This window comes from Electrophorus electricus, chromosome 4 (assembly GCF_041902795.1).
Source record: "Electrophorus electricus isolate QZ-2024a chromosome 4, ASM4190279v1, whole genome shotgun sequence".
In the NCBI taxonomy this organism is placed as follows: Eukaryota; Metazoa; Chordata; class Actinopteri; order Gymnotiformes; family Gymnotidae; genus Electrophorus; species Electrophorus electricus.
The window spans coordinates 22,862,501-22,878,927 of NC_137500.1; the positions used below are offsets into that span (position 1 = coordinate 22,862,501).

General features: G+C 43.7%; 1 protein-coding gene across 1 annotated transcript in view; it reads right to left on the reverse strand.

The window, feature by feature from the left end:
• kcnk9 (potassium channel, subfamily K, member 9) overlaps nt 1-10,426 on the reverse strand; it is a 51,619-nt gene extending 41,193 nt beyond the window's left edge. The window contains exon 1 of the mRNA XM_027016251.3: nt 9,395-10,426. Coding sequence (XP_026872052.2) covers nt 9,395-9,983 — 589 coding nt within the window. The 5' untranslated portion in view covers nt 9,984-10,426. The remainder of the gene's footprint in view (nt 1-9,394) is intronic.
• Nucleotides 10,427-16,427: the final 6,001 nt, after the last annotated feature.

Below are 16,427 nucleotides of genomic sequence, written 5' to 3' on the forward strand. Positions count from 1 at the left end.
TCTGTCTCTCAGTCTCTCTGTCTCTCTGTCTCTCAATCTCTCTGTCTCTCAGTCTCTCAGTCTCTCTGTCTCTCTGTCTCTCAATCTCTCAGTCTCTCTGTCTCTCAATCTCTCTGTCTCTCAGTCTCTCTCGCATTTTTCTTTCTGTCTCTCTGTCCCTCTTTATTTTTTCCCCCCAAACTAAGGTGAGGGAAGTGTAGATGGGTGTGGAGATTTGTGGATGACTAAGTCGAGTTTTTAAAAGTGATATTGATTGCAGGAAGTGTCTTATGGCATCTTTAACTGTGAGAGCATAGTTGTACCTTTAAAACACCTAAAGCACCAGGCAGGAGTGTCCCGGGTAGGCTCGGCTCCGAATCTCAAACAGAACGGAGACGCAACAGCAGGTGGAAGGAACGCGGGCAGACACGGAGAAGGCAGCACATGTAGCAGCACTCGGAGGATAGAGGGAGGAAAGAGAGGGAGAGACAGAAGAGGAGGAGGACAGAAGAGAGATGCAGAGACAGAGAGGGAAATGAAGAAAGTGGGTGAGGGAGAGCGAAGGAGACAGATAGGGAGGTAGTGGAGAGACTGAAGCCTTCATCTTGAGCCGTTAAACAGCAGCGAGCATCAAAGGCATTTTGCTGTTGCCGTGTGTGAATAGCTTTCAGGGGAGGATAACACCTGCACTCAGGTGCTCTCTCTATTCAAACAGGAGACGCTCTTTTCTTCTTGTACCCCCCCCCCCCCCCAACACACACGCACCCACACCCACGTCAGAGACTAACATCCTAGCACTTTTGTTCAACTGTCACTATTACCTAATAGGAATGTGCATAAGACCTGTGGGCATGAATGAAGTCTAGCACACTGTAGCACAGGTAATACAGCCTATAGCACAGGGTTAGCACAGATAACACACATACTAAATCACAGGTAATACAGCCTAAACCATACTACATCACACATATAATACACCTCACACCCTATAGCACACTTTAGCACAGGTAATACAACCTATAATCACAGTATAGCACAGGTGGTACACCTTATAACACACTACAGCACAGGTAATACACCCTGTAGCACACTGCAGTACAGGTGATTCACCTTATAACACAGTGTAGTACAGGTAATACACCATATAGCACTCTGCAACCCAGGTAATACACTATATAGCACACTTTATGGTTACACATAGAGCACAATGTAGCACAGGTCATACCCATTAACACACTGTAGCACAGGAAATCACTTTTAAGTACAGGCCAGGGTTTATAGCACACCGAAGCACAGGTCATTCTCCTTAGCATACTGAAGCACAGGTCAGTATCTATAGCAAAATAAAGCACAGTTCAGTCTTTATAGTTCACACAGGTCACACAGTCTTTAGAATACGGAGACTCAATGAAGCACAGGTCACACAGGCTTTAATCAACAAAGACATACTGAAGCATAGTCCACACAGCCTTTAACACACACAGACACACTGAAGCACAGGTCACACAGCCTTTAACACATGCAGACACACTGAAGCACAGTTCACACAGTGTTTAACACAGAGACACACAGAGACACACTGAAGCACAAGTCACATAAACTTTAACACACAGAAACACAGTGAAGCACAGGTCACACAGCATATAACGCATAGAGACGTACGAAAGCACAGTTCACACAGCGCCTAACACACAGAGACACACTGAAAGCACAGTTTCCACAGCCTTTATCAAACAGAGTCACACTGAAGTGCGGGTCGCGCAGCCTTTAACACACAGAGACGCACGGAAGCACAATTCACACAGCATTTAACACACAGAGATACAATGAAACACAGTTCACACAGCATTTACACTACAACACAGTTCACACAACATTTAACACACAGGAACACACTGAAGCACAGTTCTTGCAATGTTTAACACACAGAGACACATTGAAGCACAGCTCACACAGCCTTTAACACACAAAGACAGAGTGAAGCACAGTTCACACAGTGTTTAACACAGAGGGACACACTGAAAGCACAGGTCATACAGCCTTTATCACACAGAGACACAGCGAAGCACAATTCACACAGCATTCACAGTGAAAGCACAGGTCACACAGCATTTAACACACAGATACACTGAAACACAGTTCACACAGCATTTTAACACACAGAGACACACCGAAGCACAGTTCTAGCAGCGTTTAACACACAGAGACACACAAGCGCAGGTCACACAGCCTTTAACACACAGAGACACAGTAAAGCACATTTCACACAGCGTTTAACACAGAGGGACACACTGAAAGCAGAGGTCATACAGCCTTTAGCACGCAGAGAGACAGTGAAGCACAGTTCACACAGCCTTTAACACACAGGTGCACTGAAACACAGGTCACACAGTTTGCAGCGCACTGAGCACAGGCCAGTCTGTTTGCTCTGCCTCCACAGATGCTGTCATCATGTTCTGTCATGGTGAGAGACTGAAGCTGCTGTCAAACACACGTCATTCACTTCACTCTCCATCCTTTATCAAATAAAAACAAAGACCAAAACGTGTAACATCCTCAAATAATAAAGCAAGCATCTAATTCCTACGCACCGTGCCACTTTCCTTCTTTCAAACTCAAAAAATGAGAAATTTCTTTTTGAATCTTTCATGTATATATTGATGCAGAAAGACAGTGCCCATTCTACAGTTCCTTCCCAGCATTTGCTACCTGGGACAGGGAGCAGTGCAACCATGCGAGACTTCAGCCCGTGGACCTGGGTTTTGTGGACGTCAAGTGGCGGTACCGTCGTTCAGCCGAGACGGGCCGCTGCTGCATTTGCAGTCGAGTGTCATTGTGATCTTTGTGTCTGGTGCTAAAAATAGAGGATGAGAGAACGTACTCCATGACTGGCTCCAGATTCACTGCCGAGCTGACAGGGAGGATTAACTTCAGATGCGCGATAATCTGCCTCTAAATCACAGTCAATCAAATTAGCAGATAAGAACGTTTATTATGTCTGATCCCAAGATAGACATTATAACAACATATTTGAAATGCAGCCTCATTTTGGAGTGGGAGATTTGTAGACATTTGTTGGTTCTGATGTGTGCGTGCAGAATTCCCAGCACACCGTGTTCCAGAACTTCGAGCCTCGGCTACAGCAGACGTCCCACTGTCTTAAAGCTACGGTAGCACCTTTTCCAGCACCTCGTCCCTGTTTTCACTGCAGGTGTCTGATTCCACCACAGAGGGGAATCTTATTGATGCAACTGATCACAAAAGCTGGGGGGAAAAAAAGCTTGACTGACAGCCGTAAGCGCTGCCTTGCTCCATCTCTGGGCTTAAAGTGACTCACTAGGAATGACAGACGTTCAAAGCGCATCTGAAACACAGTCCCCCATCAGCGAAGCAAGAGGACGCTATATCCAGATGAGACTGTCGCCAGGAAATCAAGGCTCGCCCATCTCCGGTTCCCACGCAGCAAGGCAGGGAGAGCAGGGGCTTGTGGGTAAAACACGCCATCGTTCGCCGGCTCTCGCGCGCGGCAAGGTAGCACACGTGAGGCAGTCGTCGTCGGGGTAGCGGAAACATTCTGCGCAATTAATCATGGCAGAGAGTGGAATCATGGGCCCCCACCCCCCCCTCCCTCTCCCCCTCCCGCCCAGGGCCAATCTGCTCTGCACGGACTTAGTGCCGCGCACGTGGCCAAGATACACAGTGTCGCCACGGAAACCAAAGCTCGAGGCTACCCTGACATCTCCAGCAGCGCGCTCGGAAGCCGCCACTCGTGCACCCGCTGCCCTCTCGCGCCCCGAGAGCTGCAGAGGCGATGGAGCTCGTTAGCACAGCCACACCGCCACGTGCCTTTAAACTTTTAGATATTTGTTCATTCTGATACGCTTATCAAGAAATGCTAGGGATATATTGCAATTTAATTTCACATTTACTGTGTATGACTTAATCTGAGGTTCATGCAGCATTCTGGTTCATGCAACATTTTGCTATGTTAAAAACAGATCCAAGCAAATAACACGGTATATAACTGGATAGTGTATATTAAGCTGTTGTCATCTGAAGTGTTAATTATGCGCTATGCCTTCTGCTGGTTCTCAGCGCTAAGCTAAGGCAGCACCATAATGGGGTTTCATTAAGGGCCCCTCTCTGCTCCCCACAGTACACTGGATATAACTGTAGCCTAGGGCTGGTTCCACAATCCCAAACTGCTAGTACATCCTCCTAAAGCTGAAACGGCTCGAGCAGCCATGCAGAGCTATTGCAGGAAGACATTATGTTTGCAAGCCAGCTTTTGTTTTTCCGAGTCTACGTTCGAAGCATTTGAATCACTCTTAAGCGTTAAAAGTAAACAGATGCTTCTTGACTTGTGTTTTTCATTCAGTGGAGATATCATCTGCGATAATGACCTTCATCAGCATAAGCAACTGTGGCTTAAAGCTGTCCAGTGTCCAACTAGCGCTGTGTGCACACAGTTATACTCACTTTCTGGGACCAAATGCGTCGTTTCCCAATTGCCCAACCTGAACATTGTGGATATTACAGTTGTAAATCTTTTAAATGTGTGATTATATAAGTTCATGCTCTGATGTGATTATGTAAGCACATGCGCTGATGGTTTCCCTGCTTTTGACTCAAACATGGTGGGTGACATTTTTATGGTCAGCATGTGTGTGTGTGTGGCAAAACTGAGGTCTTGGATATAAATAAACAACCTGTTGTCATCTCATTTAGCACAGAATAGCAGACCTCTATAAAGAGGACCTCAGAGCACCGGGCACAATGTGGAAGAAGGACAAATATTGTTTCGGCCAATACAGATTCTGTTTCAGCCTTCTGAAGGCTGGATGTGAAGTCAACAGTCTTAATGTCAAAATGAATGAAGAGCACACAAATGATTCATATCTGTCGGGATCTGGGTGATGGGGGGGCTTTGTGAGGGTGGTCTCATTTGGACACAAACCCTCATTCATTACACAACCAGCAGGGACAAGCCTGAGCCATTTTAAGACATGCACTAGTTTTCCTGTCACAAGGTGTATGATCCATATACAAACATTTTATCACAGCTAACACACACACACACACACACACACACAGAAGACACACACAGAAACACACATAATGAAGAAAACGTCCATGATTTCTGTAAGGGATTATACAATTCATTCAAAGTGATCTTCTCTAAAACTTTGACCTGATAGTAGTAGCTAAAAAATATATATAATAAAAATTTTCTTTGTCTCTGTGTAACTATATTTTGAATCACTGTACACTCACAAACACACACACACACACACACACACACACACACACACACACCTGCTGTATGGCCATAGTCACTTAGTTTACATTGCCATTTTGATGTTTGCTCTCTCTGCTGCATCGATACATTGTTTTGAACACCTGATACTGGAGAAGCTTCACTGGAAGGACGAGGTGTTAACAATACCAGCGCTATAGGTTCAATTCCCAGGAAGAACACACATAGCAATATGGATAAATTAACACTAGCCTGCCAAACTCTGTAAAGTAAGTTCTGGCTGATTTGTAGGATGATATAAAATATAAATAAGCCAACATTAATTGTATTTTAAGTATTAAACATTAATCATACTTGAAGTATTCTCACTTTAAGTATTCATTTTTGCTGCAACTTCTAGATTCTGTGAACAGGCAGCACTTACTACATGGTATATAGTGCTATATCACACATGTGTTATATAACTTCTTGTAACATTACTTACAGTTACAGTAACATTATTCTCTATAGCTGTAGCTGAATATTCACTATCCTTCCTCACAGGACAACCAAATCCACACTTAACTCCAGCTGGAATTCAGTTTTTAAGTCCCAGCTTTGTCGTCCACAACCAGGCACGACTGAGCACACTGTAGCTGTTCACATTGGTCAGTATTAACCAATAGGAGAGTCATTAGGGGCTGCAGTAAGGATGACCCTCTGGCCGCACTGACTACATGATCCCACTTGGTCAGGTTGAGGTGGCAGGCAGAGGAAGAGGTCACCAACCTAGTTTTAAGTACAAGTTTTTGCTGCGACAATGTCTAGTTTTAAGTATTAGTTTTTAATGCAACAACATCCAAATGAGCAGGAGAGCAGGAGTTATTATATGGTACTATATTACACATACATTAACAGTAGTAATAATAACTTGTACCATCATCTCATTTATAGCAGACACCTATAAAGAGGACCTCAGTGCAGTGGGCATGATGGGAGAGAGCAATAAGGTCTACTGCATTCACACACAAAAAAAACAAAACCTCTGATAATAGAAGATACAGGGGATAAGCTTGTTTAACCAATCAGATATACTAACAAGGTGGCTGGAAATGGGGGACCTGTTTAGAGTGCTGAAGAAATAAGCCTGGAAATATGAAAATAAACATATGAATAACAGCTTTGGCTGTGGTAGTGTTTCAGCTCCAGCCACAATACAATGACCTAAGCCTCAGTAAGCAAAGTTATTAGTTTATGGCTGATGTTTACATATGATTGCATGAATAGGAATTAGCCTATCACATGAAACCTACAACATACACGGAAAACCAGGCTATCCTTCCAAACTTGTCAACAAACACCACCCACGACAGATAAGCACGATGATGGAAAAGCAAACATTTTCCGTTTTCGCTAATGCAGCCGTTTAACAGGCACGTCTATAAAAAGTCATTGCGCGGTTCCCGTTGCTGCACGTGAAAACACTCGCAACGTGTAACACGGAGATGGACAAGACAGGCGGAGAGTTAAAAACTGGCTCTGGTGTAAAAGCGCTATCTGTAACGAAGCCCTGTGGTTCTACACACAAAACATTCCCGTCGTGCTTATGAGGGAACAAGAACTGACGTCAGTAGAAGAATTATGTATAGATATTAAACTTATTTTGGAATTTTAATGAATAGGTAGACTGGACAGTTTTAAACAGCGTCTAAGCCCAGAATCTGACACAAACCATTCTCCTAACGGTACTAATCTGAAATCGGCTAATATATTGAGTATGGCCAATCGGTAGCAGTTTTTGTATTGTGTACCATGTCAGAATTACCACCAGACATAACGGAGCCACATATTTGGATCAGCAGAGTGCTGGTTCCGTCCAGCACTCTGAATGTGCCATTCACCGGCTGACCTGACGAAGTAGTTATTTTGAAACATTTTTTGAAGTTGAACATTTGAGAATTATCCGAAATAAGTAACATTTCGCCTGAAGTAAAGAAGGAAACATTTTTAAAAGGCTAAATTAAGACTCAAGTCTTTGTAAACCAAGCATTAAGACTACGGAACATAATACAGCTCGGCAAGTCACGTGCTGGATAAGCGCGCTCTAGAAACAGCTGCAGGAACCGCGGGAGCCGCTAATAGAGTTCGGCGCGTGACGTGGCCGCCTTCGTTCGCACCCGGTGTTCTGGCGCGCGCGTACGGACCTCAAAGAACACGAGTTATACATTACAGTCTTTGTCACAAAATGCGATATTTTCACCATTATTCAATGTCACCCCGCAGTCAGAGCACAAGTCGGAACAGCGTCGCGAAATCGACTCATCGAGTGTTGTCTGACGTCAGGATAAGCTGATATTCACGAGCAAAGAGCAGGTTGTTGAAAATGTTCGTGCACCGTCGCGGCATTTTATAAAAGAGGACTGAAGCGTTCGGATGGCAAACAGGCGAGGGGTCCTAAAAACTTTGAGAGATTTTCTCTGTCGATAAGGCTTGACTTCAACTTGACTGAAATCGACTTTCTCGAGAAAGCTTAACTGGACGACCGCCCATACACAGGAAACAACAAGCTATAGACCAGACTGAAGAAAGACGCTTGAAAATAATCTCCAGTGCTAGACGAAGCATTTCAGAATATATGTTATAGAAAAGATGAGTCAAATTAAGCCCGAATATATTTTAATTGCTTTTAACTACAGAGGCATGACATGAAGGGGTAATCAATTTCCAAAAGAGCAGCCAGGTGAATTAGCGTGGGCTATAACGTGTAAATCTGATCCTATTCCGCAGCAAAACTAGACCTCACTTGATTTCCAACACCTGTTGAGTCGCGGAAAGAGACACGACTAAATCGTCTCCTTTCGTTATTTAGTAGTAGTAGTAGTAGTAGTAGTGGTAGTAATAAGTGAAAAGATGTGATCTGATTTCTGGACTTGTTTGTGATTTCCTTAATATTTATTATTCCATTAGTAGTTAGTAATATTACTGTTTCCGCGCGCGTTCTGCGCGTTTCGACTACTTGCCCCGTAAAGGGACTTTGGACGTTCCAGAATGGAGGTTCCAGTCACGCGTCCGCGGTGACGCACTCGCGACGGGCCGTGTAGTGGAGCTGTCCTTTCAGCACCGCGTCCGAGCGCACCACGCTAGGCAGTGCGGAAAACTTCCTCCGTTTCGTGGCTTCGCACTTACTTGTGCGGGCTGTATGAAACAATTTACGCCCACGATTTATGCGCTGATTACGCGCCATCCAACAACGCAGAAAGGGCTATACAGTTAAATCTGGAAATAAAACGTACAAATGCACATGGACGTCATAGCGTGGAAAGCAAGAAATCTCGATAAAAGAAAGATTTAAATAATAGTTAAGTTTGGCACTGATCTCTCTTAACTACGTTCTTTTTAAATTATTTTTAATAAACTGAAAGTGCAACGAATATGTAGGCTCGAAATAGTGACAATACTGCCAGTACCGACGAAACAGTGGCACAGGCTATATTAATATATGAAGGAACAACTGCCAGAGGCAAACGTTCACTTAACGGTCATTTGTATTAAACGTAGCTATATACAAGAACACGTTCACCTATGGATCATTTGTATTAAACGTACCGAAGTACAAGCCACACGTTCACTCCACTCAACGGCCTCGAGTCTACTTGAGTAGGTAAAGTGTTGTCGTTTTTTTTCCCAGTTATAAACCTAACAATTGTTTCCTAATGAAGGCTTCGACCATTCCACATTTGGAAAGTTACACACAAAAATGACCTTTAGTTTATTAAAACGACTCACAACATATCCGCAAACTGCGCATTCAGCATTTTAGCTAAGTGGCTTTCATTCGTCATCAGCTCACGTTATATCCAGCTTGTCACCCTGGCGTTATTTGCTATCTTTTACTAGTGAAGTTTTCACAACACACCGCATGCGCGTCATATACAGTTTGGCTTTACGTGCAATGCGCATCAAACCGTGCAAAAACAGTCATTTAAGTGTTGCACTGGATCCACCGTAAAGTTCATTGAGTTTACTTTACTGCGTCCGTTTGTGTGTCTTACTGACTTTGTAATCACGCTACAAAGTCTCGCTCGTGCTGCACCATAAAATGATGTCGGAGAATCCTAACACGCAAGTTGGGTCAGCAGCCAAAGCAAACTCGAACAGCGTTAGAGAAAGCGTACTCACCTATGGTCGTGATGACTGTGATGGCAAAGTAAAAAGAACCCGCAAATTTCCACTGAACCCCGGCTCGGTGCGGTTCGGCCTCCATTATAATGGTCTCCAGCTTCCTGTAGTCGTCCTCGCTGATGTTGTACTTCCCCTGGAGACGCTTCTCCTCAGCCTCGAGCTGCTCCTTCTCCCTCATCTCAAAATCCGACTCGAGCGCATCGAACACCGCGGCCCCAACCAGCAGATAGGTGAACGTGCAGATGATCAGGGACAGAGTCCGCACGTTCTGCCGCTTCATGGCCACCAGGAACCGGTGTGTGAGGGGCTCATGTCCCCTCGATTCCCCCGGAAAGGCGCAGCACTCGGGAAAGCTCTGACAGCGATAGGACAGATATGGGCAGATCCTGGCGTGCTGGTGGTGCGGCGGGAGGTGAGCGCCGGGGCACCGGTTGCGGTTAAGGTCTCGGTAACAGGTCCCTGAATCCTGGTCCTGGTTCGAGGAGAGACACAAGAGACTGCTCGAGCGCCGAGACCACGAGCCTTGCAACCGCGAGACTCTGCGCAAGACCTGCCCAAACCAAGTCCTCCCGGCGCGCAGTGCCATTAACAAACAGCGCAGATACTACCTCGCGCTCCCGTGTTCATCGGAGTACACTGTCTGATTCGAAACTCGCAAAGTAGGGGGATGTCACCAAAACTCGTGTTATGATAATTACGCACCTGTTCATATTCGTGGCTGCATTTACAGATTTAAGACAAATAACTGTCCTGGTGCTAAAAGAAAAAAACGATATATCCGAAAAAAGAATGATATCGGCAGTACATCTTCGGACATTTTCCTCAAACTTTGAGGTAGCACCAACCTGTTAATCTCCGCATCCTTTGCAGCTACGGGCTTTTGTCGACTATCCTCACTTAGTCAGCGCAAGAGGAATACTGAGGGCTGTGAGAAAGGCCATGCTTAAGACGGGCACTGTGAGCACACGCACCATTATCTCCAAGAGTCCCTACAGGAGCCGTGAGTGGCAAAGGCGTCTTCTTACATTTGCGAGGTGAGACTTCACGCGCAGCTCGAGCGATGTTCCAAAAAACCCCAAACCCCCCCCCCCCCCCAGAGCTCCGGAACAGATCCCGACAGAGGAACGTCCACGCGGCTGTAAAGCGCACTTTTCCTTTATTGGAGCGTGTGCATGAGGAATGAAGTGGCCACACGGAACACTTTTAACTCTAGAAATCTTCAGAATAACAACAGGTTCCGTCACAAACGAGCCAGTCTGTTCCGAAGCGAGCGTAGGTCTCTTCTCTCGCCACAGTCCGTTCCGGGAAAGGTAACATGTTCACGGTGCACCACCGGAACCAAACGCAGGCGGACGTGAGCGACAGGCAGCGTGCGTCTGAAACGGCCACATCACCAAGCCGACGTCGTATTTTGTAGCGGACCCCGCTGCGTTGCTTCAGCACGGCGTTCTGGCGCTTTGTGCTCGTTCTTCCATATGGACACCGAGTGTGCGAGACAGACGTTCAACTTGTGCTTAGACAGCTCAAAACAATAAATGCGGATTTTTTAAAAATCGGTTACTACACATTCTGAACAAAGTCACTTTAGTTGCGCGTCTAGGCACAGCTGAACAACCAGTTCTACTATCCGGTCAGTATTGCTTAAATAGGGAATCTTTTTCCCTTCGTGTTTTGTTTGATTGTCGCGCTAATAAGGAGGGGTGAGCGTGCCTGAGATTTTACAGTCAGCGCACTCGGAGCGTGTTCTCCTGATGAGCGCGTCTCGCCGTGCTTCTCCTGTTGAGTGCGGTTTCGCCGTGTCCCCCCGTCTTCCCGGGGTGCTCCCGCGACCACCGGTCTCTACCTCAACCCCCACCCTCACATCCCCGTGTACCCTGGTTGCACGGCACCACGCCCACATCCTCTCACGAACATATTATGATCATATGGGGAGTTTACCGCGTAGTCACATGGCCAAATATTATCTAGCCACAAAAGCCAATGGAAAATTAAGAATTTTGGCTCGGTCCTCAGTTTGGCCACCTTTACAGTCTACGCACATACAATAAGCATTTACGCGCAGACAAGGAGAAAAGTGCGTAGGCTTTGGAAATGAATGTTAGCGCCTTTCCCCCGTCTTTCCTCTAAATTACTAGTATTTGCTTGTTTACTCGCCTGTAGTTTCAAAACAGTGCTTACATCTTTTACCAGTGCGGGGGACTGCGGTCTCAGGGGCGGTATCGTTAAGGGAGTACGACTAAAGAAGGATGAGACGTCACGCGTTACCGCCGACTTTCCACAACATTGTTTATCTGACTCTTGCTTTCGCATAATCCAAGCACATGGTGGTGTAAAGCAGTCTTGAGAAACGACATACCAGAAATAATATACATTAGAAATAACAGACATCATACAGAGACGATGCAAACAAATCCGACCTCTTTTGCTACATAGTTCTAGTTTGTACATCATTAATATTACATTGATGTTATATGAATTATTTTTGTTAGGAAACAAACAAAAAAAATTCTAATCTTCTAAACTAAAATGTTCCAAACTAAAATCTAAGATTTCTATATCCCTGTTACATTCATATGCAAATTTGTGAAAATATGCAATTCAACACTTCCTGTGCGGAAGGGTGAAGCCACCTCGCCCGATCCTCTCCACTTTAGCACGTGTCGCACCGCTTTGCGGAATACGAATGGTGAGCCGCAGGTCAGAATCGTGCGCATTCAGCCTTTACAACAGCAACCACAGGCCGAGCAATACTGCCAGCTCGGAGCAGAGCTGTAGGTGTGACGAGGCAGTGCAGGCACCCGGGTGCTCGTAAGTCACTCAGTGATTCAGCTTTAGGAGACACCGGCTAGGATTCAAACGTGAAACGCAAAGTTTTACATAACTGAAGACTGCCTAGATTCTAAACAATGTAAACCAAGTCTATTCAAAGACATTTTTTTTTCAACGCATCCACTATATATTGCTTTTTAGTCACATGTCACAGACATTAAAAGTTCTGCTTATTCGTCTTTTTTTTTTTACACAGCATCAAATTATTCTAGTCGTCTGGTCTTTTCTAGCGCTAATGCTAATCTTTTTGGCTACATGAGCAGTAGACAATATGACTCATCTACTAATTATGAGACGGCAAAACCAAATAACATCACAACCGCCATGGCGCTGGCATCCTAATAATATTAACGTGTTAAAATAACATGTGTCACAAGACATTATGCTTTCGTGTTTGCAGCTGAGGCCATACGCTCGCTGAACGGTGTGAACAGCTCGACTGAGCATGCGTGCCCGCGGAACGAGCCGACCGCAGAGCTTGAACCGCGTTTATGTTTAGCTTCATTTTCTCACATTTCAGACGCTCGCGTGTTCCTCCACAACACCCGCCCACACGTGGAGTATTTCTGGATGTGTAAAAAGGTGAGAGAGAGAGAGAGAGAGAGAGAGAGAGAGAGAGAGAGAGAGAGAGAGAAGGAGAATGATGTGAGATTACCTCAGTTTTGAGATATTTCCACTCAAGGAGCAGTTGTAGGTCGCCAGTAGAGGAAAGTGGTATCTAAAATGTTAACTTCAGTCGACTGTGAATGAAATTTTTCATTTTTTTCCCCCTTATTAATTTTCCTTAGTTATTTTCCTTCGATCCGAGTCCAGTTATTCCAGTAGCAACTGGTGGATTTCACTCTAGTAGGTTCACTTGCGGATTTGGTTTTGCAGTAAGTAGAGTTCAGTTATGAGTTCTGACCACTGATCCCAGATCAACTACTGCTGCACGGCAGACCAGCACAATGTAATTCAAAAGCACAAAAATGTGGATATTTTAATAAGCTTGTTAATATCTACTCAGGCAGACTGTTGCTCTATATATGTACAGTTTTGTCCTCTTTGCAACAGTGCTTAGCTGAGAAACAATTGCCTTTACTTCACGTTTACCTGCATAACACCTGGCCAACAGAGTTCAATGGTTGGGTCTGCTTGTAAAACAGAAGGGTGTGTTATTTTGGAGAAAGATTTTATTTTAAAGGGATACCTTGGGTCCACTAGTGTGGTGGACTGCATAAGGAAAAGAGTTTTGGTATGCAAAACGTTTATGCTTGTTTAATCTCATGCAAAGTGGACAGGTGTTTAAGTACTCACATATCTAATTGAAATCATATATTAAATCATTTACAAATGATTGACAAACCGAGAGAGTTAAGCTCCCTTAAGGACAGTCAGAAGTAAAAAAAAAAAAAAAAAAAAAAAAAAGATTTGAGAGAGAACAAAACGAGTTTCTGCTGAGGCTGGCAGCAGAGTTAGCCGAGCACTCTGAGTGGGAACGATGGCTTGGTTTCCCTCTCCTGTAGCTCTACATGGGCCTGTGCCATGTCAGGCGGTGAACTGAGCACGCTCAGACCTGCTGAACAGGGCATGCCGTGTTTCCCCCCCTGCTGCTGCGATCAGGCGCCCTGCCGCTCTGCACGAGCAGCAGTCGCTGCCCAGAGATCTGAGCAGAAACACAAGGGTATTTTTAAGAGGAATTCTCAGTGTGGGTGGTTTTTAAGCGACTGCTCACAAATCAACAGACAACTGGAACTGGAGAAGTCCTGGATGCCTCTTTGTACACACTTAAAAACATCTTTAATCATTTCAGACAGCTACACTACAAGCCAAAAATCTGGAAATGCTAACTTTGCAAAAACAATCTTGGAAACTGAATCTAATCAAGTTATAACATACTGTATTAACTGAATGTTATAAGTGATTCTTACTTGTATCCATCTATCTTACATCAGGCTGACTATTCAGTGTACCTTCTCCTTACCTTTTAACAGAATATTCCGGGTATGGGACTCCAAACCTGTATAAGTCTCTGAGAGCTCTTTGTTGACTGGTCAGTTCATCTCCCAGTAGTTCAAATGGTGAGAGGTCTGCGTACCACGGGGACCAGACCATGTTCTGAACCTATTTGTTCCATCCTATCTACATAGTTATGAGAGTTTTGAAGTATGTTTTGCATAATAACATTTTATCCAATTATCCTTAGACCAGAAAATAATTGCTTTTTTTTTTCATATTTTTGGCCTGTAGTTTGCTTGTGGCACTACTTAAGAATCGCACGGCCTGCAAGTGACTGGGGTTGGTCATTAAGAGCGATTTTTGGTTTGGAGGAAAAACAAAGAAAATTTACATAGACTTCAGTAGTAAAGATTAGAAATATTGAGTTGAAGGTATTGTATCACCAGATGAACATTTTTGGCAATATTGTATTTTGTACAGTAATACCAATAAAGTCATCTTGACCTGACTGGCTTTTCAAGTTAAATAAATTCAGAAATATTGATAGCACTTCCATTTTTCCAAGTCCAACATGGAAGTCAACGGTATCAGAGAGAGATTGCATGTGTGTATGAGGAAGAGACAGAATATGAGTGATTTGAATCTGCTCAGATTAACCTCCATACCCATATTAATACCAGTGATTTAGTTATGGAGTGATCCAGACCTTGAGAGTTGGGAGTTTTCAGTAGAGTGCCTGGATATGTTATCTAATTCAACTCTACTCAGAGCAACAGTAGGTGTACACATCTCTAAAGCGAGGGAGTGTCAACGGGAGAGAAAACATGAAGGTCACTAGTAAAACAGCTTGGCTCTTAATTGCATCCAAACTCAGCAGCATAGAATGCAGTCCTACAACCTACTGTGGAAACAGGAAACTCGAAATGAACATGCAGTGAATTTAAAGGCCTTGGTTATTTGCTAAACAGTTAAATGAGGAAAGCCTGTTAAGATCTATTTCACATTATCAGTGACCAAACAATAAAACAAAAACTGCATAAAATGAACTTTGATAGGTGCCGGTTTTTTGTTGAACAGACCTGTTAAACTCAGACATATGAGGTAAGAAACAGGCATTTGAAGTTTTAAAAAAAAAAAAAAAAAAAAAAAGGAAATATATGAGTTAAGAAATGGAAGCATATCAGATAAGACAAAGAGGCATATAAGATAAGAAATGGATGGATATGAGTAAGAAAATCTTGCTTGACAAGTGAAGCCACTGCAGCCAATCACATAGCACAGTGTTCATTTTTGGATCCAAATCTTCCTTCGACATCATAGAACACAAGGCATCCAATGTTGTCCTTTCAGCTTCCACGTATACTGACAGGTATTTACTGTATGTATTTATTACTGAGAGGAATATACTATATGTATTTATTACTGAGAGGAATATACTATATGTATTTATTACTGACAGGTATTTACTGTATGTATTTATTACTGAGAGGAATATACTATATGTATTTATTACTGACAGGTATTTATGTATTTATTACTGACAGGTATTTACCATATGTATTTATTACTGAAAGGTATTTACTGTATGTATTTATTACTGACAGGTATATACTGTATGCATATATTACTGAGAGGAATATACCATAAGTATTTATTACTGAGAGGTATTTACCATACGTATTTATTACTGGCAAGTATTTACTATATGAAATTATTACTGACAGTTATATACCATATGTATTTATTAATGCCAGATATTTACTGTATGTATTTATTACTGACAGGTATTTACCGTATGTATTTATTACTGAAAGGTACTTACGGTACGTATTTATCGCTTTCTTCTCGAAGTCTGCACTTCTACAACAACTTGCAGGCTGTACGGATGGGCCCATATCATCAGCTCTGAACATCACCATGAGCAGCAGACGGGCTGAAGCCAAACCCTTCTGTTTGCTACTGAGGCCAAACTGAGTAACGCACTGGCTCACTTCATGTACGAAAGTATGCAGGACAGTTGGCTTCAACATAAAAATGTCAGAGTCTTGGTCTTAGAGAGTGTGCACAAGTGTGCACAGGGCTAAAGGAAAAATCACAAAAACAGCCGAACAAAACGCATTCTCACGTGAACGGGCCTCACGCGACATTAAGATCTTACTGTCTTTCTATAAATGATTTCAGCCTTGTCTGTTTAGCTCAACTGTTTGAATTCTGGGATTTCTTCCTCAGAATGTGAAAGTTAAATTCAGGCTTCAACAGCATG